The sequence below is a fragment of the Argiope bruennichi genome, chromosome X1, assembly GCF_947563725.1.
Source record: "Argiope bruennichi chromosome X1, qqArgBrue1.1, whole genome shotgun sequence".
Classification (NCBI taxonomy): Eukaryota; Metazoa; Arthropoda; class Arachnida; order Araneae; family Araneidae; genus Argiope; species Argiope bruennichi.
Window position 1 is genome coordinate 136,801,893 of NC_079162.1, and position 24,633 is coordinate 136,826,525.

Consider the following 24,633-nt stretch of genomic DNA (forward strand, 5'->3'; position numbering starts at 1 on the left):
AAAAAAAAAAAACCTATTTACAAAAACCAATATTACATGACTGGTATGATGGTTAACACATAATGTGTCTCCCAGACGATGCAATACAGTCCGTTCAACGCCTATTCATGCTGAGTATCAAATTATCGATCTGATCTTGGGGAATATTACACCACTCATCAAGCAATGCTCTCCGAAGTTTAGGTAGACATGTAGGAGGTGGATGACGGGTTGCAACTCGTCGGCCAAGCATGTCTCACACATTCTCTATTGCATTCAAGTCCGGTGAGAATGCTGGCCAATCCATACGGGTGATATCCTCCGACCAAAGGCATTCGTTTACGATATTTGCACGGTGAGGACGGGCGCTGTCATCCGGAAACACGAATTCTGTGCGCATGGCGCCCCGAAACGAACGTACGTGTTGTTTCAGAATGATGTGCCGATAGATTTGGCCTGTCGTGGTTCCAATTTGAATATGCAGGTCAGTTCTGGAACCCAGAATAATTCCTTCCCAAACGAGCAATCCTACACCACCGTAACGGTGTCGTTCAATGATGTTCTCTTGGTGGTAACGGGTATCTGGCGCTCTCCATATGAAAGTCCGGCGAGAATCAGACGGCAAGCTAAACCTGGACTCGTCGGGAAACATCACACAAGCCCACTGTTGCAGTATCCCCAATTCATGCTCTCTACTCCAGGCTAACCGCAGGCAACAGTGAGTTGCAGTAAGTGGAACATATCTGACAGGCCTACGAGCATATAGACCAATCTGCCCTAAGCGTCTGTACAGCTCTGACTTGAAACTGTTATACCAGTGGCTGAAGGTCTGATGCTATGCTCCGTCTTTTTCTTTTGGCAGTAACTGACAAATACCGGTCCTCATTCGGCGTTGTAACTCGGGGGCGACCTGTGCTGCAACGTCTACTCACATTACCATCATCTTGGAATCGTTGCCAAAGCCTGGAGATGACACTCTGAGCGATTCCAAGTTCCACGAATATTTCCAGCTGGGTATACCCACATTCCAGACGGCCGATAATTTTACCACGTAAAAAATCATCCAAATGCACCCTTTGTGTCATAACTATGCGGTTATTGCACTGAAAGACTTATAAAGCGCTTGCGAACAATTTTACTTCTTTGCCTGTATTCCTTATGCATACACTCTCGTCATTGTGACGTACTATCGGTGTCATCTAGTGGCTTCCAGCAATTTGATTTTTGAAGATGTGTTGTGTCATTTTACGGGTGATATATGTATTTTAGAGTTCGATTTCCGCGTAACTCTGAATTAACCTTCATTTATGGACATGAGTGTACATCCAATTATCTGTTTCGATTTATCACATCAAAAAAATTTTACTTCTTTTGAAAAAGCAATGTTACATTTCAATTGGTGTTTAAAAAATAAAATTCAAAAATATTATATATTTTATTTTATTTTGAAAGAAAGAAAGAAATGTTTTTTAAATATGTCTAAAAATTTAATTATATTTAGTAGAAAAGAGGATTAAAGTGATAGCTATAATTTTATTCTCTATAAATGGCTGCTTATTATCCAATTTTTGATAATGAAATAAAAGCTATTGGACTTCCAAGAATTGGTTTTAAATTAACAAATGATGTGCATTATGATATGGAAAAGAAAAGATTAAAAAATGTACAAGATTCAGTTGAGATAAATGGTTCAGCTATTAAATCATAAGTTGATTTGATTCAAATAGATTTAAAATATAAAATGGTTGAATTTCAAAAAAGAAATCTTGTTTAGTCAGAATATGGCAATTCAGGGTTTGTATTGAGAAACTGTAGCAAAATTTAAGTACTTTTAAAGCATCTAAGCTAAAAAAAAAAAATTAAGGACCTTTCTATAAGCATGCATATGTAAACTGCTTTTTTTCTAAGCATAGGATTTTTTTTTTATAATAATGCATAGATTTTATTGAAAACAATTTTTAAAAATTAATTTTAAATGCGTATTTTTTAAATTTTAATATTTATTTCTGTATTTACACAACATCTTCTATTGTAAAAGTTTGAATTTGAGAAAAACATAGAAATGACCATAAAAATGGGAAAGAAAAAAAAAGTATCAATTCCAAAAAATCATGTCAACTTTTATAAGATTAACATTAAAGATCTGTTGTCTTTTTCAATATTTCTTAAAATTAATAAGTTATAAGTTTATTTAGATGGATACATCATTTCTGAAAATGTCGATAGTGACGTAGAAACACAGCATGACTACATATTTTGTATTTGATTTTTATATAAGCAACAACAAATAAGTTTCAACATGGCTGGGACGGAAAAATTTAATTTATTCTTGTACTAATTCAATCTATTTAGTAATTTTATTTGCTGTTTTATATAGCTAAGAACAAAAGCATTTCTATGGCTATCATCATACGACAGAAAAACTGCCATGAAATTGATGATATAATAGTACAATGCCACTCTCTAAATGAGTTTAGATCATTTTTAATAGAAAATAATAGCAACGTTTACAAATGATCAGACTAAAAACAAATTATCTTATCGCCTCTTACCTCTAAAATTTAGTAACGGCCTTTTTTGAATGTTTAACATCATTAAAATTTAATGAAACCCTACTTTTTAACCTAAAAACAAAAATTCTTATTTAAAAAAAATTACAAAAAAAAAAAAAATGTTATATATAGTTAACGAAGAAACGAAAATGTTTTAACAAGTTCTAGTTATAAAATATCAACCTTAAGCGTGAATTAAACATTTTTACTGATTCAAGTATGTGATCCTTGACAAGGGTTTTGGCGATTAAATCCTGACATGCGGTCAATAGTATCCGAAAAGCGAATTTGGGTTTTAGACGCATTTTTCCTAACTGATCAAAACAAAAATTTGACTCAAAACTACAATTATAGTCACAAAATTACATACCAAATTTATTTAAGTCATTGCACTTTTAAATTATCGCGTTTATATACACGGTGGTTATAATTAAAGTTACCCTGTTTAGACCTAGGTAGTGTCCGCTCTAGTGGAAGGATGTCGAAGAAACTTGATACTTAGGTTGTATGGATTATGGGAAACAGAAATCTGCAATAAAAAAATTAGTTCAAATTTCAACCGCCAGGTGAGAAGGCGGCGCATGAAAAACCAAAAAACACAACTTGGAACTTAAAAATTTTATTTAATTACAATATATGTTCAATGTGCATTCGATTTACGTCAAGCACATGTTCAAAGCGTGTTATGACGTGTTAACAGTGGCACGAAGGGTTTCTCGATCAATTGCAGCAACATGACGTGTTATGCTTGCTTTCAATTCATGCAGAGTCCGTATGCTTCCTCCATAGACACGATCTTTCAGGAATCCCCACAATCAGAAATCACAGGGATTCAAGTCCGGAGAACGCAGAGGCCAGGCAGTTGGAAAACTTCTTGAAATTACCCGTTGATCTTCAAAGTGTGCACGAAGCAATGTCGTCACTGGGCGAGCAATGTGAGGTGGTGCACCATCTTGCATGAAGACAGTAGTCCCTGAACATTCTCGTTCTTTCTTGTAACGCAGGAATGACTTGCTGCTGAAGAAGTTCGCGGTAACGGAACACCTTTAAGGGCCATGAGGAGTGTTCTCCTCAAAAAAAAAAAGAATAAGGTCCAAGAATGAAATCAGCAGTAAAACCACACTATACCACACCATGTAATCAGGATGTAGAGACTGTTCATGCACATCATTAAGACTTGCATTACCCCATATGCGACAGTTCTGAGTATTAACTGCTCCGTCTAGGGTAAAATGAGATTCGTCCGACCACAAAATGTTCCAAGACCATGAATTGTCAACGGCTACTCTGGCTAAAAAAATTCTAGCAAATTGATTTCGTTTCTCCGGGTCTGCAGGATTCAGCGCTTGCACACGATGGATCTTGTATGAATACCACTTTACAATGGATCAAAGTACCTTTCGTACTGTAGACCAAGGGAGGGACAAATCACGTGCCACCGGTCGAGCACTTGATGAAGAATATTGCGAATCGGACGCTCTTTCGACCACGGCAAAAGCGATTTCTTCCGCGGTTTCATCTGAAATCCGTTTCCGTCCTCTTCCTTATACCAGACCCAACTGTCCAAATTTAATAGTCATCTTCTTCAAAGCCTGCTTGGACATAGGCCCTTTCCGTAAGTCTTTTATGCACCGATATTCTCGTAGTGCAGCTGACAAATTACTGCTGTTCTGATAAAACAACTTTACCAGTAAAACTCTTCCTTTCTCCTCTAACGGCATGGTGAAGAATGATTTTGCGGCAGTGAGTACTGGCTTTTTAAACTACTCTAAATTTGCATAACGGTCTTTATCGTACATGAAAACCGCCATCTATCGGCCGAAATTTAAACTATTTTTTTATTGCAGATTTCTTTTCCCCATGATCCATACAACCTAAATATCAAGTTTCTTCGACATCCTTCCACTAGAACGGGCACTACGTAGGTCTAAGCAGGTTAACTTTAACTATAATCACCCTGTATTTCTGAAAGTACAGACCGACATACGGTGAACCCCTAGTTGAATTTAGCTCAAAATTTGATAGAATATACTATAGATGTTAAATCTGTGTACCGAATTTTATCTATCTAACTCTCTTCGTTTTGTAATCATCGTACAAACTTGTATTAAAACAGCCTTCTTCTAAAAGAATTCTGTTTAAAATTTGACAGAAATTTACAAATTTGGTGTGAAAACCGTATACCAAATTTCATCCGTCTAGCTCAAAGTGTTTGTGTTATCTTTGTCACAGACAGACATGTTCCGAATAAGTGTCTTTCGAATTCTAAGAGGTTTGAAACGTGGAGATTCGCCAAAATCTCGAGTGCATTTTTTGATGAAAAATTTTTAAGTTTAAATAAAAGCAAAGAAAGCATTTTTTATGATAACTTTAACAGCTACAAAATAATGTGATTCAACGATTCGAAGAAGTAATGATATTGTTTTGAATTTCATTATAATAAAAATCATTGTTATAAACCGTGTTCAAACCTGATTTTTCAAAAATTATTAAAACTAAAGAAAAAATGCATTCATTCAAACAAAGTATTTATGATTAAATTAAACTTCGAATTAAAATTTTGAGAAATCCGTTCTTAGTGGCCCTCTAATGCCCAAAAAATAACTTCCCAATTTCATGCTTATAACTTTAATGGCTTTATGTTGCGCGTTGCTCAGGCCATACCTTTATATATTAAGAGAGATTTCATTGGGAAAAATTTTTTTCTGTAAGTTATAAAAAGAAGAAAAAAATGTTATAAAATGATAGATAACCTGAAAAAAACCCACCTGAAATATAAAAATTTTGAAAATTTTTATTATTATAATTATTTCTTTAAAAATTTTAAGTGCCAGATCCAGCAGGGTTTCTCTCTCTTTCTTAGTTAAAACAAATTAGGAGAGTTTGGTCCAACAAATAAAAATTTTCAAATAGGTGGAGACATTAAAAGAATGCTCACAATTCTTCAAACTTAAAGGCTCCAAGTTAAAATGTTATCCTACTAGATTTTACGCGATTGACAAACGTAATAACATACCGCAATTAATTACATTTCAGTATAGTACAGCTGAGTCGTTCAAGCGATTGCTCCAAAACAACATATTAATCCTGCTGTTTTCTAATTTTTCGTTCATCGAACCTATCTGCACATTCTTCTTTAACAATACATAAAAGTTTAAATATATACTTACCAGGTATAACTTAAATAAATTCTTCAAAATATAAAACATTAAAAATTGAACGTTTTTCAATTCGCAATAAGTATGGTACAGTACGTATTTCGTACTAACTCTTCCGGATAACTATCCCAGCATTTTAGTAAATGGCAATGCACACTGTTGAAGAAAAAGGAAACAAAAAAGAAAAACAGAAAGAAAAAATAATTAAGCGTTATCTTAACATGTGCTAGAATCAATGGACTTTTTTCTTCGAATTCTTCCCTTTTGTTGGTTTTCTTTTTTGATACATCCGGTGAATAAGCCTCTACGAACATGATTTCGAATTATCATATTCAACTTCAACTTCATATGTGGAGAAACAAAACAAAATGAAAAGCTTTATTTGCTCTTCACGAGAAAATTAAGAACTTTTTCTGAAAACGAAGCACTTTTAAGGTGCTTAAAAGTGGCTTTCAATTTTTAGCACTTTTCATGACGCTACGCACCCTGTGATTTCGATGCAAGAGGAAAAATTATTGGAAATATTAAAGATCCGATTTAGGATATAAATGTTATCAATAAACAATATTTAGAAAAAAAAATGGTTTGATTTTAAGTGAAGGAATTAATGATGTGAAGGGCATTCCATTAAAACATCTTCCAAATCCTCAAGATAAAAATGATGCAGTTCCTAAACAATATGTTGATAAAATATATATATATATATATATATATATATATATATATATATATATATATAAAACTTGATAATCTTTTAACGACAACTTTTAACGATAAAAGATTTTCAAAATTATGAAAATTCAACGCCTGAAAAATGAAATTTCAATTTGATTCGTTCTGAATTACTAGATGAAAATAAAAAGTTATCAACAGCTATGTATATGAAAATTACTGTATATTTAAAGATTAGGTTTTTATTCTTAATGACTCAACCTTTATTTCTTAAGACATTTATTCTTAAGACTCAATGATAAAATAAATTTGCGTGGAGAGATATATAGGAAAGAAGCGATATCAGGTTTTGTTGAAGGAAAACAAAACGATGTTATTTCTTTAAGAATAATAAAGAATGGCAAAATCGATAAACAATATTATAATGTGAAACCTATAAAACCTTTTCTGCATATTGAAAACATTCTGTTCAAAAATATTTTATCCTAATAAGTGAATGAAGTCAATTGGAGCGAAGTTTCTAAAAATCCTAGTCTTACTGAAAGTTTGATCAGAGAATTTTAAGATAAAGTGAATTGGGAAAAGAAAAAAGTGAATAAAGAAAATTTCATTTCAGAATATACATTTCAGCTTACCAAAATTTATCAGAAAAATTTATATCAGATTATAAAAATTTACTAGATCGGGATATAATTTCGAAATATCAACGATTATTTGAAAATTTGATATTAATGCATGACTATAAAGTACATTGGCCATCCATTTCAGAACATCAGACTTTAAGAGGTGAATTTATTTTAGAAAATGTCGGAAAATTAGATATGACTTTAGTTTCTAGATACCAAAATATGAGAGAATATATAATAGAAATATCGATAAATCGGTTGATTGGAATACTATTTTTAAATATCAAAACAAACTAACTCTTCAATTTGTAATTAAACGTATTGAAAAAATAACTGATTGTAGAGTTATGATGAAATTGAGACTTTCTGATGTAGACTTTAATAAAGTTTATAGGCAATAGAAATTAAAGTATAAAGCTAAAGAATATTTGAATAGATACTAAGCTTTATAAAAAGGTTTCTAAATAAATGGATGATAAAAAAAAGTTTTAAATTCGAATATCAATGATATTAGAATGAATTAGATTATTAGAATGAATCTCTTAATGATATTAGAAAAATCATCAAATGTAATTCTTTCGGAAGTCCTTTAGGTGACAAAATATGTAAAAGAGCTAGACCTTGTCAAGATTTATTTGACTTTTATGTAGAATATAAATTTTTTCGTCTTTTAGAATTAATCCATTTATTTTTACAATAACTTGAAAATTTAATCAATTCAATTGAAGATGAAAAAGAAATAGTGAAAAAGAAGAAGTGAAATTGGGATTTGTAAAATTACTGAAGGAAAGTATTTATAAAAATGTTTCCAAATACATGGATTTATTTAAAAGAGGGAAATTTATTTTCAATCGGAAATTATTGTAAATCGGACAGAGGGTTTACTAAGTTTCAGAGGAATATTGTATTATAATAAAAATATTACTCTTATGATTTTTGCATAGAAATAGACACTATTGAATTATTTCATGCTCTTCAAGATTTATTTGTGAATACTACAATAACACAATCCTAAAATACAAAAATATTACGGAATTGAAAGTTAATTAGCGGTATGAAAGTAATTCCACTTATCCAATTATAGAACTGCATAAGGGTAATATTTAGTGATAAAGCATTTTTTTTTTTAACTTTCCCCATATACGAATAAGACAGGTGTAATCTTCAAAAAATTTCACTATTACATTTCTACAAGGGGTGTTCAAATGAAAAGATACGAAACGTCGTAACAACGTAACCGTTAACATATTTGTCTATGCCGCTATGGAAGAACGTAGCAAGACATCTAGGAATGCGATTGGAGTCTCCGAAGTAGATCGAAGCATGCGCAGGAGAAAGCAGAGGCTCTTATAAAGAGCGCCGTCCAATTGTGGCAGTGCATGGGAAGACAGAATGTCGTTCATATTGCAAAATTCGACGATTGAGAAGCAGTGCGGCGTTATCCGATTTCTAACAGCGGAGAGTATTACACGGAAGCTATTCATCGCCGGATGGTCACCATATACGGGTAAGACTGTGAGTCAGACAAGTCAGTGAGAAAAATGGAGTGCCTGTTTTCGTGCAGCCGTGAGAGTTTGGTTGATGGTCCGAGACCAGGCCAGGCCAGGCAAACACAGTCATCATGGCAGATCTCATCGACAAGGTGGACGACCTAGTGCGAATTGATCGACGTGTCACATTGCGAATGTTGGCGGCGAAGGTGGATGTCGGCGTTGGAACAGTGCAGATAATTGTTCACGACAGGTTGCGTTATTGGAAGGTGTGCGAGCAGTGGGTTTCGAAGCAGCTGACCGACCAGCACAAGGACTAGGACAAGAACCATATATGGGGCTAGCACTTCAACATCTGTTTCGGTATCATGAAGACCCCGCTTTCATGGAGCGGATCGTCACAGGTGATGGAGCTGGTGCCGTCACTACGAGCCAGAGACAAACTGGGACAGCATGCAGTGGAAGCATATATCGTCACCTCCCCCTAAAAAATTCAAAGCCGTGGGCACCAGCAGGCAAGGTGTTGCTCACCGTCTTTTTGCGACGTCCAAGGACCGATACTTGGTGAATTCTTCGAGCGCAGAAGAACCATTAATTCCGATGTGTACTGTGAGACACTCCGAAGACTACGCAGGTCCATCAAGAACAAAAGACTGGGGCTACTCACGGAGGGTGTGGTTCTGCTCCATGACAACGCGCGTCCACACGTCTCCTGGGTCATACAATCGGAACTGGCCAAGTTCAAGTGGGTGCAGCTCGACCATCCGCCCTACAACCCGGACTTGTCGCTCTGCGATTTTCATGTGTTTGGTGCCCTGAGAAAACATCTGAAAGGGAAGCGCTTCAACTCGGACGGCGAACTCAAGGACGCTGTGAAGGACTGGGTCTCATCCCGGCCACAGGAATTCTGGGAACAAGGAATCCTTCGGCTCGTTAATCAATGGGATCGTTGTGCTCAGGCCTATGATGTATACTTTGAATAAAGTCTTCATTTATACCCACAGTGTCGTTTCGTACCTTTTCATTTGAACACCCCTGGTATAAATCTACACATTTAAGGCAACTTTGAGCCCGAGAGAAAAAAAGGAGCACATTTGATTTACATCCGTTGTCTGTGAGCACGTTAAATCCAAATGGAACGCATTAAAAGTATGAAATTTGTTACATGTTTTATGGATCAAAATAATTCATTTGAAAGGAATTTTTAATGAAATCGTCTAAAAGAAGTCTAAATTTGTGCGAACATAACAAATAAAAACCAGTGGGAGTGGTCTCCCCAAAACTTTCTCGTATAGTCTCTAATAAAGATGTTATCCTAAAAAATGCCTTGCATGACATTGGCTTACAATTGTTACGAAATATAAACCGTTGGCCGGAACTTAGCCTTTTTACTGGATCTATCGTGTCATCCTTGGCGAGTATTTTGGTGATTAATCCTCAGCATATGGTGAATAGTGTCCGAAAATCAAATTTTTATTTTAAATGCATTTTCCCCAAATGATTGAAACAAAAATTTGACACAAAACCCTGTACCAAATTTGATACATTTAAGTCACGGCTCTTTTGAGTTGCCACGTTTACATGTTTCTAAAAGTACAAACCGACAGACGATCAATCACTTGCTGGATTTGCTTGGAAATTTGCTAACTATACTATAGATATTAAACCTGTGTACCGAATTTTATCTCTCCATTTTGTAGTTATCGTATTCTTATATTCAAAAGTCGGACAGACAGACATTCTCGAAACGGACTTTGCTCAAAATTTGATAAAAATCTACAAATGTGGTATTGAGACCGTACACCAAATTTCATCCGTCTAGCTCAAACCGTTTTAGAGTTATCTTTGACACATATAGATAGTCAGACGGACATTCTCCAAACTCAGGGAAGTCTAAAACGTGGAGATTCGCCAAAATATCGAGTTCGAATATTTTTGAAGATTACGATACTTAAGTTAAACTAAGCATACGAGAAAATTTTGTACAGGCTTGATCATGAAACCTGTAGATCTGTGACAAATTTTAAAATTCCAGTTCCATTAGAAGATTATTAGACTAGTTATGCAACTAAATTGCTCTTTATCGAATTAAAAGGTACACTGGATTGAATGTAATAAACGAAGATGATTAAAAGAAGCGTATTTTATAGGATGTGGAAAAATAAAATCATTAGCTCGTTGAAAATTTTTGATGAACTTAAGAAACTCAAGTACTTTTAAGTCATTTTTAACATCTCAATACTTAGATTGGCATGTTGTCTATTTCATTTCCTTGCCATTAAAAACTGCTGATATAGAGTAAGAATTAAACATTCCTCCTGTCAATATGTTCTATAATCTAAGTTTATATCGTATAATTGGAAAAAAACAATTCTTTTTAAAGAAAGTAAAATTCATGTTAAATTAAAATCGTCTGATATGAAAATGGATTCAACATTTATCCAACTGCTATATTATAATGGCCGTTAAAAGTCGTGCTTCATGAAGAGTAGATCTGCAAATACAAAAAATTTTTATATACGGTCCCTCAAAAAGTGAGCGTTGCAAATCAACTGTGGGAATTTTACAATTTTTGTGAAAATTCGAAAACTATTTGGGATATTCGAGCACTTTTTTGGATTCCGGTATTTTCAGCTTTGCTGCAATGCAAAAATTTTACTATGTTACAATTCCTTTTTTTCCCACATTCGTGTTTAATAATATTAAATTTGTGTTAATTATGCCTTTTTTGTGATTTTATGAAATATAAGAATTTTCTTTAAGTGAGTGATTTTTTTTTTTTTTTGAAAAATATATAATAAATTCCGAGATGTTGCCGAAAATTCATGAGGCTCAATTAATACTGGAAGTGTCAATTCTTTAAAACTCTATAGCTCTCGAAATTATCATCATAATTGCTTAAAATTTTATTGAAAGGCTAATTTTACGATGACAAATTGATTCAGCAAAAAAAAAAAAAAAAAAAAAAAAAAAAGGATAGCTATAAAGTAAAAAATTCGGGATAGTAGTTAATTAACTTGATTAACTAACTACTTAATTAACCTGGTTAGTCATTTTGCTGTTTGGAACAAAACGGTTCCCTCGAGTCCTTTTCATCGACAACAAACTTGTGAAGATGCGATAATAAATAAATAAAAAGTTAAAGAGGCAATCGTTTTTGTTTTTTTTTTCTTTTTGTCGACTGTTTTTTTATTTTTTATTTTCAGTTTCAAATTGCTCTCTGTTATCTGCAATGCAAATTTAGGCCCTTTTTGATCTTCTGCTTTCGCACTTTTAACCATATTGGTTGGTGCTAGCGTGCTACCAATTATGCAATAACAGTAATAGGGTATAGATATTGGCGGAAACCTGCTATTTGAATAATTTCCACAAGAAAATGTATATTGAGGTCATTTTTTGTCTGAAAAATAACATTTTCTCCTGTTGTCCATGTCTTGTGAAGTCACATTTTCGGTAAACGCGAACAAGTAAATTTGCATTTTCACCATTCTATTCTTATTGTATTATCTTACTTATTCAGCAATATTAATGTGCACAAGGTGCCTCTTTGCACTAAATCGAAGAAGCTCTACAATTTTGTTTTTCTTCCTACCTTGTACCGTTTTCAAAATCAAGTTGTTATCTTTGTTGAAGCCAGATGGCGATGTAATCGATCTCTCCATGTATCTCTGGGTAACTTTACTCAGCGATGACCAGGTGGTACGCCTGGATGTGAGAGACATTCGTAGGGGACGCATATATGACACACCCGTCAAGAAAGGGTTAAGGAATCTCTTTAAACTGCTTTAGAGTAGCGTGTGGCCGCTACTTTTCTTCAATAGAGTACGGCTGGGAACAATTTCCCACAACGAAATATCCTGCAATATTATACTGTTTGGCTACATTTTATTATTTAAAATATTTTATAAGGATCTGCTTTTGCTTCTAAATTATTGCTCTCTAGCTAATGCATTTGAAAGTATTTTGATTTATTTTTGCATGTTGAATGTTTATTCCAAACCATGACCGTGAATCAAATAAGTCTCAAAATTTTAAACATATTTCGTGAGCGTTTCCATCGTTACAGAATCTATGACAGGAATAAAATATAACTTATATACAATCTTAAAAATAAATATTTTTAGTCCATTTAAATTCAAACTTACAAAGATTTTAATCATCTAACGTCAAGCTGTAACATTACATGAAACTCGCGTGATTAAAGCAAATTTTTGTTCAGGCATATTTTGTTTAAAAAAAATTCTCAAAAGTGATAAACTCTTAAAGCTTCTCCACGTGGTTCGTTTTCCACCAGTATTGATTAGGTGAGCTTATTATTCTGTTTTTGTTTTTATCATGTTTAAGGCAAAAAAAACTTTTAAAGTCTCAAAAAGATGAACATTTAGCCTAATAATGAATAAAAATAATAATAAAACTTTGATTTAAACATACATCTCTTTTACTAATTTGCCAAAAGTATAATTTAAATAATATGCATGAACGGGTTAGAATAACATTATTAATAAATCTATGTTGTAATGCTTCCAGACAGAGTGAAACGTGAATGTATAAATGAAAATGGACATTATTTGCTAAGTATGATGTTTCTTATCATGAATATTATTAAATCATATGCATTCAAAAAAGTGCAACTCAAAATAATTTTTCACACATCTAAATAAACGATTTTATGACTATTTCTAAAACATTCCTTTATTCCGCTACATTTAGCATCTAAAGAGAATCCCGTAGTGTTTTGTTAATGTTAAATTTTTACAATTCGTGCCTCAATTTATACGAAATTTTTAAAATCTAGGAAGAAACTAGGTTAGTATTTTTGATTATCTATATTTTGTGCAATGTAAGTAAATACGCATAAAAAATTTAAGAACCATTCTGAAGTATTTTCACTTCCAACATTAAAACTACTTAGAGTGATAGACTTCACAGTTAATAACCAGATTTTTAAAACCATGAAAGAGGTTTTAAAAAAATACTACAAAAAGTACAAATATTTGATTAATGTACAGGCAGGATGCACACAAATTGAACATTTAGATTGCATATTAAAGATATATAGATATAAATTTGTAAAATAAATGTTGAATATTTAATTTTAAACAAATTTCATAGTTCCATTTTAATATCTTACTTGTTTCACATCAATGACAGTAACTCCATTTCCTTGTTGATACAATGGTTTAAGAATGAAAGGACTGGTTGACAAAAGAGCCAAAGCAACAGCAGCTAAAACCAAATTGTGCCATATTCCAGCAGAATAGATGCGAAGTTGCTGTGATATATTTATCTGTCTCAAATGTTCTACAGACATTCTGACATAAGCCATAGGAAAAATACCAAAAATAGCTAAGCCAAATCCTTCAATGGGTACTTTTTCTCTACAAAGAAAAAAAGGTAAAGTAATTTTTATTTAAAATATATCACGTAAAAACAAATATTTAAAAACTAGCTAACCAAATTTATTTTAAACAACAATGCTGCATTTTATGTAAATCCAATAGTGAAAGATGAAAATGGATGAGCGAGATTGAAATACATGAATGCATATAAAAATAAAACGCACTTCAGGCATCCTTAAAACAATCCGAGTTATAAATGAAGCATCAATTAAGTTCAAAAGTGTACCAGTTTTTCTGGTTCTTCAGTGTATATTTTTAGGATGTCCATTCAAAAATGAATAATAAATAAAGTGCAATAATCAGCAATTTCTGAGAAAATAACCCTCAAACTTTTGGTTTAACTTATAGTAAATCGTTACCATTGTTGGGCGGGCAGATACTGCAATCGATAAGATATTTGTTTAGCATTCGTGAGGTCAGGGTTCAATTCTGGGAGAATTTTTAAAAAATTTCTGTCAAATTAACAATTTACAAATGACTTTAATTATATCTTATTATTTTAATGCAAAAATAAATATTCATTTACATGGTACTCGAACTATAATTTAAATTTAAAACGCTAAAATAATTATAATTTCAACGAGATAAATAATTTTAATAACTATTATCATCTCAAAATCATCAAAAGTTAAAAATATTTTAATTTTAAAAGTGAGAAATTATTTTTTCCAAAAGTATCAAATCGTGTTTATCGTTGAAACCAAAGAGAGCAGATAATTTATTAAATAACAAGCAAACGGTATAAAGCAGCTGTTATGTTATCGAATGCGTAAGCAGACGGTAAGAGCACTGAAAGAAAAATTTGACGAAAAACGACAAATAAGATAAATGTTTTCCAATTTACACTGCATTTAAAGTTCTTCTGCCAGAAGAATTTCCAACAGGAATTATATGAATTTTTTTCATTCATTTTTATTGTTCTACAAACTAGGAAAAATCTTATATTATAATCTTTAATTAATTCAATATAGACAGTTAAAATTTTCTACAGAAAAAATGTCTGTGAATACGGATGTCAGTGTATCGGAGGATCAAGATGTCATCGCGATAGAATCACTGTTACAGTGAAGTATCGAAATTGACTAAAAGAGGCAATTCTTTATAATTAAGATTTTCTATCAAAAAATAACTGGATTGCATTCTCAGATTCAATTTTTCATGAAGTAATGTTAAGGATGAGGAAATTTATAAGTATAGAATAATTTATTTGAATTACCGAATAAATTTTTATATGAGTAATTATAAGTATTTATCACGATTAAAGTTATACTTATAAGCATTTTTATGTTTAAGAATAAACATAACTTGAAACATATATGAAGTAATTTCTAATAATAAACATCAATTTTAATAATAATTATAACATTAAAATAATTAATAAATTTTAATTATCATTCAAGTATTAAATGAATAAACATTTATTTTCATATAAAGCTGAATAAAATATTAAAAATATTTACAAATAGTTCATTAAATTTAAACAGGTTTCTTTTTATTATTATTATGAATTGAATGAAATCCTGTCCTCTCGAATGCCTTATCGACTACGCTGTTTGGCCTCCCAGATACAGCGACAACTTACTAATACATGAGCTATGCCGAAAGGGTCGTTTTCTGGGAATTGCCTGCCTATTTCGTTTTAATATTTTAATGAAAGAACATTCGAAAGGATAATACAATTCACTAAATTCCTGACCGAATTTAATTTTTCAATCCCGTGACCTCCCCTTGTCTTGTTAGTATCTTTTAGTTGACGATATAATATAAGACTTAGTTAAATATGGATATCTCTATTACTCCGCAACGGAAAAGCAAAGGAATTAGCTAGTTGTGCCAGACTGTAGAGAATTAATTGGAGAAACGTTGAAGTATATATCTCAGAATCAAAAAACTGAATTTAATGACTTTTATTTAAACAACAATATATGCAATAAATTTAGTTCATTCGCATTTTAAAAATTAATTTTTTCTAAGTACTTAAATTCAAACTGAAAAGCACTTCTAAATTGCTTGAGGTTCTTGTTTAAAATTGTTTTTCTTGGTTTAAACAAAGAACTTTCAAACCCCTATAAAATATGAACATTTTGTCAAATAATGAAAAATAAATAAATAAATATACAAAAATTTATAGATAAAACTCCCTGGCTTATTTGCAGAAAAATTACAATTGTAAACCCTAATGGATTTAACTCAGCCCAGACCGCTCACCACTTGCTTCTGTTGAACTCCAAAAAGAGAGGAGAAAAACCATGACTTATGCGTCCTACGATTCCTAATATGCTATTGTAAACATCAAATCAAAAAAAGTTAATCTTCACAAAATTCTAAAGAATTCTGAAACTCCTGTAGAATTTATACGATCTTGTTATCTACCACTGGTTGCTGTACTTTCCTTCACCCCGCACAAGCTCCACTCACCTGCAACCTGATTACAATTCCACTTCCCCCGTTCCTATCCTCTCCTCCACGAGACGCTATGGCGAATATGACAGACAAAACTGTCAGTGGCTGAATAGCTCAGTGAAAGGAAGGCCCGTCATCTAAAGAAGGTATTTTGCTTCACAAAAAATATCATTCAGGCCTAAACGTCAATCATCGTTATGTTTCGGCGATTGAGGATCGTTTAATACAGATGCTCCGTCCACTTTTTCCCATAACTGAGTCAAAATAGTGGATAAAACTAAAAATTCTATCTTCTTAACCCATGATGATATTTTATCTTATTGGTAAAAAATGATACAGCTTATTCACTTGTCACCTCCTTGGTCTTCTGTCATGTGTAGAGCAAACTGAAGATTTAGAGACGGACAGTTTCATCGAATGCCTGACAAAGTGTCGATTTCATGTCATTGATATCCGTCACATTAATTTCTTACTTGATCGCCCTAAAATATTCGGGTGTCACTTGCAGCCTCAGATAAATTATTTCGCCAAATGAAATCATTCTGCGTGCTTAATTCGTTATTCGGATTGTTCACAATGTATTAATCATAAGATAGCTTTTAAGTTATCTTATTCGTTATTATGTAACTCACCATCCCACTGTTCCAAAACGGTACAGACTTCTGTTACCCCCCCCCCTCCTCGGCCCATTACTACACCTCTGATTTATCGGGTCATTTTGGGATTTTACTTCAATAACTTAAAATTTTTTGAAGGAAAATGCCTTAATGCTTGAGAAGAAAAATGTTTTTTACCACAAAGACGTTATTTATATCATTTTAAATGATATCGCGGAAGCACCTAACATTTCGCTGTACATATTCTTTTTGTTGTTGTTTTTGTTTTGTTTTTTGCCAACAAAATGTTAAAAAGTGAAGTGAAATAGGGTATTTCTCTTCTCTTTTTTTTTTTTTTTTTTTTCACTTTTTTATAAATTGCTCGAAAATTACACTTTCAGTCCCAAAAATGCTACAGGATAAAAATATGCGTAAAGTGAATATCAACAATATGCATATTGCTACAAAAATCTAAGTGCTACCACAAAGAAAATTTTTCGAGTGATCCGATGATTTTTCATTTTTTTTTCAAAGCCTTTCTACTGAAAGACGATGGATACAGTTAAATAAATTATCTAAAGATCCTAAGCAATTTTTCAAAAATTTCATATGCATATTTAATATATAACATATTTTTGTAGATGAGTGGCCGAAAAGAAGACTAATTTGGAATTAACTTCAATTTATTCTTCCACGGGAGGGCATGCTTCGTACATAGGAGCCACAGGCGGAAGGAGTCCGTTCGTACTACAACAAAGAGCAAAAGTGTGACATTTTTGTGACAAGAGATTCTTATAGGAATTTAGGATAGTTAGGATTTTACTAAGAGATTCTTATAGGAATTTCTTTGACACGTGTCGATTCAGGAAAGGAAATCTTGGGTATTTCAGACAAGTTTGCGTGGGCGTTAGAGATTTTTATCCCTTCGTTCGGACCGTGAGAATTCCAGATTCAGCAATTTTTTAGAGCTAGGAGTGATTAAATAATTTTTTTTTTTTAAGTGGGATTTGGATCAGGAAATAAGAAAAAATTTAAGGATAAAGTAACATGGGCTAATTTAAAATACAAATACGAAATTAATTAGGATTTAAATTAGATCAAGAAATATTACAATTTTTCCCCACCAGAAGATGTTCAAGTGCGTCGAAGCATTGCGACACACCACCTAACTTTACAGTGTTGCCTAAGTATGAGGTTAAAGCTTAAATTATATTAAAAGTGATGTCTAAGTTTCCTTTAACTTTACATTAATACAAAAATTACCTTCAACAAAACTAAAAATATAACAGATAATTAAGATTTATACCTGTTAAAATATCATGTAAACCTAAATAATCCACAATAATAACAAAATATTAATAAAATAAAACGTATAATACAGATATGTTCTGGCCGTTTTTAAGTAGAAGTACAGCTGATAGTCTTTACTTGGGGAGGATAGTCTATGATATGCTTGACTATGGTCCTTAAATATTGAGAAATTGGACTCACCAAACTTATCAATTTAGGAATAAAAAAGTAAATATTAAATAAAATTTTATTATAGTTTATTATTTCATATAAAACACTTGGAAATGAAAATAATAAGCACAAGATTCAAAATACTCTTATAATACACATTTATTGTGAAATAAATGGTATAAAAATGCTTAGGTTTGAAAACAAAATATTTGCATTTTGCAAAAATATGAGAATACTCTAACACAAGAGATAACATAGGGTAGATAGTTTATTTACAATCAGAGGTAGAAAAATTTCCTTTGAGGTATTCTGATTATCACCAGTGTCATTTTATTAATTATTATTATTATTATTTTTTTCATTTACAAGATTCCTTTCATATTTAGCTTTAGTGTCATCGATTCTATTTACAGGGATGTTATTGAACAAAAGCCAAAAATGAGGTAATCCAAAAATGTGATGAGAAAAGACGCATGAAGGAAATTGACTTTTATATCCATTTCCAAATATTTATAAAAGAAAGAAATTAATAGCATATGATTTTCTCAAAGACACCAAAGACACTTTAAGAAGTATATTGTTCAGGACAAATTTAAATGTATATAGGATATCAAATATGAAGGGAAGGCTAGTACTTTATTGTAAACTACCCGCCTTTGGCGACCAGCCGGTTCGCCAATCTTAATGCTCGTTAAAATTTTAATAATTAAATGTTTTATGTAACTCCTATTTTAATAGCTTCTTCATCAAAATATTTTAAAGCTTCAAATTTTGATAGTCATATAATTCACTCATAATATTATAAAGGCCTTAAACCATAACATAATATATATCTCTCTTTCTGTTAGCTCCTGTAGAATTTATACTTTAAATTAAAGTGGAAATGATTAAACTGCAATTAACAGAGTCACTGAGCATTTAAACCTTAAGGGCACTAAAGAATATCTTTCTAAATTTATGTAATACCACAAGAATTTTTCAACAAAATTTTCTCAGATTCATCATGAACAGATCGATTAATTAACAATATTTAGTAAACACTAAGAAAATAAGTAGAATCGTTTGAAATAATCGGTCGAAAACATGTTAAACCTAACCTCGTTAACATGGGGGAGGGAACTGAAGCCTTACTCATTTGGCGGTAAGGAAATGAAAAGATTTTTTGCGGGAAACACTTTTTAATTAATAAAAAATTAACCGGGATAAATAGTAGCCTATGTCCTATTCCAGACTATAAGCTATCTCAGTGCCAAATTTCATCCAATTACGTTCAGCCGTTCTTGCATGACTTAGTAATAAACATCCATTCATCCAAACTTTCACATTTATAATAGCAGTATAGATTTTTTTTAAAAATTCATTAAAAACAGAAATTTAATTAGTTGGTTAAAACGTAAGTATCATTGAAAAGATTATTTTTTGATCTTCAGCACGATATAAAAATCAATTTTGTGCTGCAATATTTTCGGAAGTTACAGCGGAAAAACGCCAAAATTTTGCCTAATTTTTAATTAATTAAAATTATAATTAAAAATTCAAAAAAAAAAACGGCACCGAGATGCACATTCCCGACCTCCAAGGTATACATGTAACAAATTAGATGTAGGTCAAACGGTCTGGCCAACACACACACACACTGAGCTTTATTATAAGTATATAAATGTACCTCACCAGCCTGTTTCAGCACGCATTTCTTTAATGATTAATGGATCTTTGAAGCATATCTTGGACATATTACTGGCTTTTTGTCTTTATGCGTTTTTTTTTTTTTTTTTTTTTTTTTATTGACATGACTTAACTAGCGTTTCATAGTTTGCTTCCGAGCATCAGTCACATTGGTACAACAAGAAGCTTTATTTTGTATACAGAATTCAAATGTGAAAGAAATTTTGAGATCTGGAACCTCACTTTTTTTCAGATGAATTTCTCTGCCAGATATTAATATGTCCTTTGACAATATTTTTTTTTTTACCCTTAAATTTGATTGTCACAAACATTTCCTTTCACTTTATTTTATTTATTTTGCTCAGAATTTTGCTTTGTTAAAAAAGGGAGAAAAGGTGTGCCTGAAGGTTAGGTAAATGTAATTTTGCGGGATCAGTCATTTTTCCTGATCTTAATAACATTAAGGTAAATTTCAATTAAATCACATTTTAAAATTCTATATATAATAAAATTTCAGTCATAGATTTGTTAAAGAAGGTTTCAAGGTCACAATATTTTTAAAATAACAATTTAAAATCATTTATTATTATATCATAATAAATATGCAATTCAAAATAAAATTCAGTATAGCTAAATTAATGTAAGGTGATAATATTATTTTATATATTCAATAATACTCTTTCACTTGTTGAATTATGAAAGAGTATTATTGTGAGAGGGATTTTTTTAAAAAAATATATGGAGATATTTTTTAAAGAATTAATGTAATTCTTGAGCATTTTAATCAGGTTAAGGGGGGGGGGAATACAGCAACAGACTTGTAGCACAACATTTAGAAAGCAACGCACTTTGCTGTTGTACACTTGAACTTAAACCCACCACCGTTGACGGGGATGATGATTATTGCGATAAAATGGAGCACAAAAATGATATCAAGATCTGGATGGAGCATTTGGTACAGTGAAGTGAATGCTCTCCAAAAGACGATAACAAGGAACACAAAACTACAAAGAGAACTGTAGTGGGAATGTAACGTAAAATAGGATACTCAGGTTACAAGTAAAACCAAACCAAATCAACTCAACTAGGCGGCAGGGCCTGGATTGCACAAGGGCAAAACGGGTCTCTATAGCAGTTATCGCAATCTCCACTAGATCTGCGGGATGTAGAGGCAACAATTTGGCAAATCGAGTGCAACTGGAGTAGATCGTTAGAGTCTATTCTCTCTGTGGAAATTCTACTATTGATTTTAAGATTTTTTTTCATGACAGAATACTATCCTGTAGACTTATTGGATTGTAATAGATGTGTGGCCGAAAAGAAGACAAATTTGTAATTCAATTTATTTTTCCGCGATGACGCACAGTTCGTAGTCAGCAACAAATATAATGGGACATCTTTGTAATTTATTACCGCAACACCCAAAAATCGGTGTACAGAAACAGAGATTTTTCTATAATTCGATGCGGCATTCCTTTTTATATACGAGTATCAAATTAGGCACCAAAATTCGCAATAGTTCTTGATTTATAATTAATTTTATTCGTTTAAAACTCCGCTTGAAAAGAGCCAACCCACTATGAACTACATATTAAGTAAATTTCTGATTGTTAAAAGCAAAAAGTGCCTTTCTTTCATTTTATGATTCTAAAAAATTAACCAAATGTGACTCAGTTTCATCTTTAACATGTATATTCATTTTCAAATTCCCACTAAGATATGTTTGTTTATTCATTTATTTATTTATTCGAAATTTAAATGTTTCATTATATTTCAAAATATTTTCAAAGCTGGCAACATTGATATGATAAAACATTGATCAGGCCCTTCATTCTTTGTAATAATTCATTGAATACTATTTAACTTAGATTCGATTATTTAAATTTTTTGAGCTACACGATTTAAAATTACATATTTAAGAAAAAATATAATATCACGTTTGAAGCAAAGATATGATTGTAATTCCAACCAACAGAATGTCTTAAATAAATATAAGACAGAATTCCTTTTCCTCGATAAAAAAAATATTTTTCACTATAAAAAACAGAAATTTGTAACTATGTTTGGTTGCCACTTAGAAACAGTGCAGTTTTTATAGCAATTATTAAAAATCCTTATGTGTAAAGAAATAGAGGGTATTGAAACTATAGGTTTGATGCTTGAATTTTACTTAAAAATTTATAAATATGCATTACTTGCACAACTAAATTATCATTAAATTTTAGAAAGAAGGCAAAATATATTAAATGATACCTTAAAAATCGAAATCCAGCAATATTATTCTTTTTTCTAATAAGAAAGGAAATCTTACTTTATAAAAAAATAATTTGATTTGCAAATTATTCAATGGTGATTTTATAACAGTATTTAAAACTAACATATCACGACGAGTAGATCGATAGGAACAATTAGAAATAATATACAGCTCTTCAACAAGTAGGTGGGCGTGTCAAGACGTTTCCAATCGATAGTGGGAATTTTGTAGTTTTATTTATTTATTTCTTAATATTTCAAAAACTATTACAGGTACACCAATAATTTTTTGAATTCCGATATTTTAGTATCCCAAATTTGCTCACATGTAAGAATTTTACTATGTTACGATTCACTTTTTAATCGTAGCGGTGTTTAAAAATTTGTAAAAAATATAAATTATTTGAAATTTAAAAATTTATTTCACATATTTGTGTAGCAAAATTATGTTCTTTAAATTAATCAAAAAAATCTAAGAAAAACTTATAAATTGAAAATTATATTAATGATTCATTTAACATTAGACACACCATTTTTTAGAACTTTATAACTTAAAATTTTCATCAGAAGCTTATAAATATTTTTGGAGGCTATTTTCAGAAGGAACGGGTTGAGTGGAAAAAATTGGTAGGCGCAATGGGAAAATTTCGAAATACTAATTAATTATATTAATTAGCCTAGTCAATCAATGTATCTGTCTAAACAAACCTTTCATTTTGAGCCATTTCTATCGATACCAGTTTTGTCAGCGACAAAGAAAAATAAATAAAAGTTTTTTAAAAAATCCATTGTTATATTATTTTATTAATAGTCGCTATTTTTAAAAGTGGAGAAAGTCTCTGTCCTTGTAATAAGCTAGAATTTTTACTCTCAGCTCATATACTGTCATTTATAGAATATAACAAATTTTAGAAAAATGGGAATTGTATTTCACAGGATTTAACTATTACCGTAATTATAATTAAATAATAATATTGTAGTAATAGTAAAATAATTAAACGTATAGTTAATTTTATATCTTTTACTTATACAAAAAACTATATTTTGGAGTTTTTAGCATAATGGAGAATCAAGCTCAGGTACAATTTAAACAAAACTTTCAATGCTCTTGAATACTTCTTTAATGAAAAGAATAAAAATTCTTCTAGAATTTTCTCTATAAATATTTTGTCATGAATGAAACAGCAAACAATTTTACCATGTGTATTGAAGCTTTAAAGACGCTTTAAAAATATGACACAAAAATACTATTACCAATGTCCAGAGAATATCTAAATTTTACACATTTAAATACAGAAACATCCCTTAACAGAAAATGTCAAATATCTCTTGGTGTAATCGTGGTATATAAGCCAAAGTTTGTACTCCGGCTATTTTTTTTTTTTTTTTCCATAAGAAATCTATTTATGACATCAAAAACGTGCGTTGCCATAGGAAATTTCAAATTTTGTATAGTTTTAAAAATGTAAATAACCTCTAAGAAAATTCGAGGCAGAAGTAATGTTTTAACGAAATCATGATATGAAGATAAAAGATATAGCCACCAAAATGAGCGTTTAAGGGTGGCATAGAAAGCAGTCGAAATTATTCGTCTTCTGGGAGATAGATAATTATCCTCCCAGTACCAAATTGTTCTCTAATGTCGGCACCAGTTTGCAGATTCAATTTTTGTTGACGGAAAAAATCATCCTCAATCAATGGGTTCTATCCCCCTTCCAAGGGGGCAGAAAAGATTCAGTATAGATGTTAAAGAGGAAGCCAAATGCGGTTTGCCATGCCTTTATATCTGCCTTTATATATTATAAATGTCAAATTTTATGTAAGCATAAAATTATACAAGGAATAACTCAATATTTTTCATCAACATTGAAACTAAGTAATTAAAAATGCTTAGCATGTAAGTTTCATTTGAAAAATCTTATTAACCAGTTAACTGTGGAATTTATTTTTAAAAGTCCTTCATGCAGTCTGTAATCAAAATCAAGCGATGGCATGTATACACGCCGAATGCAGTACAAACGGTTGCATAACAAATTTTGCAAAAAAAATCATAGTAAAGAGACTAAGATTTAATTTTATTAGACAAAAAATTTAACAATTCATTGTTAAAAATTGTATTGCTATTAAAATTTTAAAACTTCCAAAAAAATGGGGGGGTGGAATTACGATGTAGCTGGTATAAAGTTAAGAAACTATTTGCTGAAAAAACGTGTAGATTTTGCAGCTGCACTTAGTCAATCAAAGTTAAAATCAACAGTAGTTTTAAAAAATCCAAAGTTTTTTTTTAATTTATAAATATCATGTTGTTCCCACGAACCAAAAATTACTAAGGACTTCATAGTTTGAGCATTTAATTTATCTTATTGCAATCATTATCGG

At 31.4% G+C, this 24,633-nt stretch overlaps 1 protein-coding gene across 1 annotated transcript in view; it reads right to left on the bottom strand.

Moving 5' to 3' along the window:
* LOC129958858 (membrane-bound transcription factor site-2 protease-like) overlaps positions 1 to 24,633 on the bottom strand; it is a 95,270-nt gene that overhangs the window by 43,611 nt on the left and 27,026 nt on the right. The window contains exon 4 of the mRNA XM_056071578.1: positions 13,609 to 13,855. Within this exon, the coding sequence (XP_055927553.1) occupies positions 13,609 to 13,855 (247 nt within the window). The remainder of the gene's footprint in view (positions 1 to 13,608; positions 13,856 to 24,633) is intronic.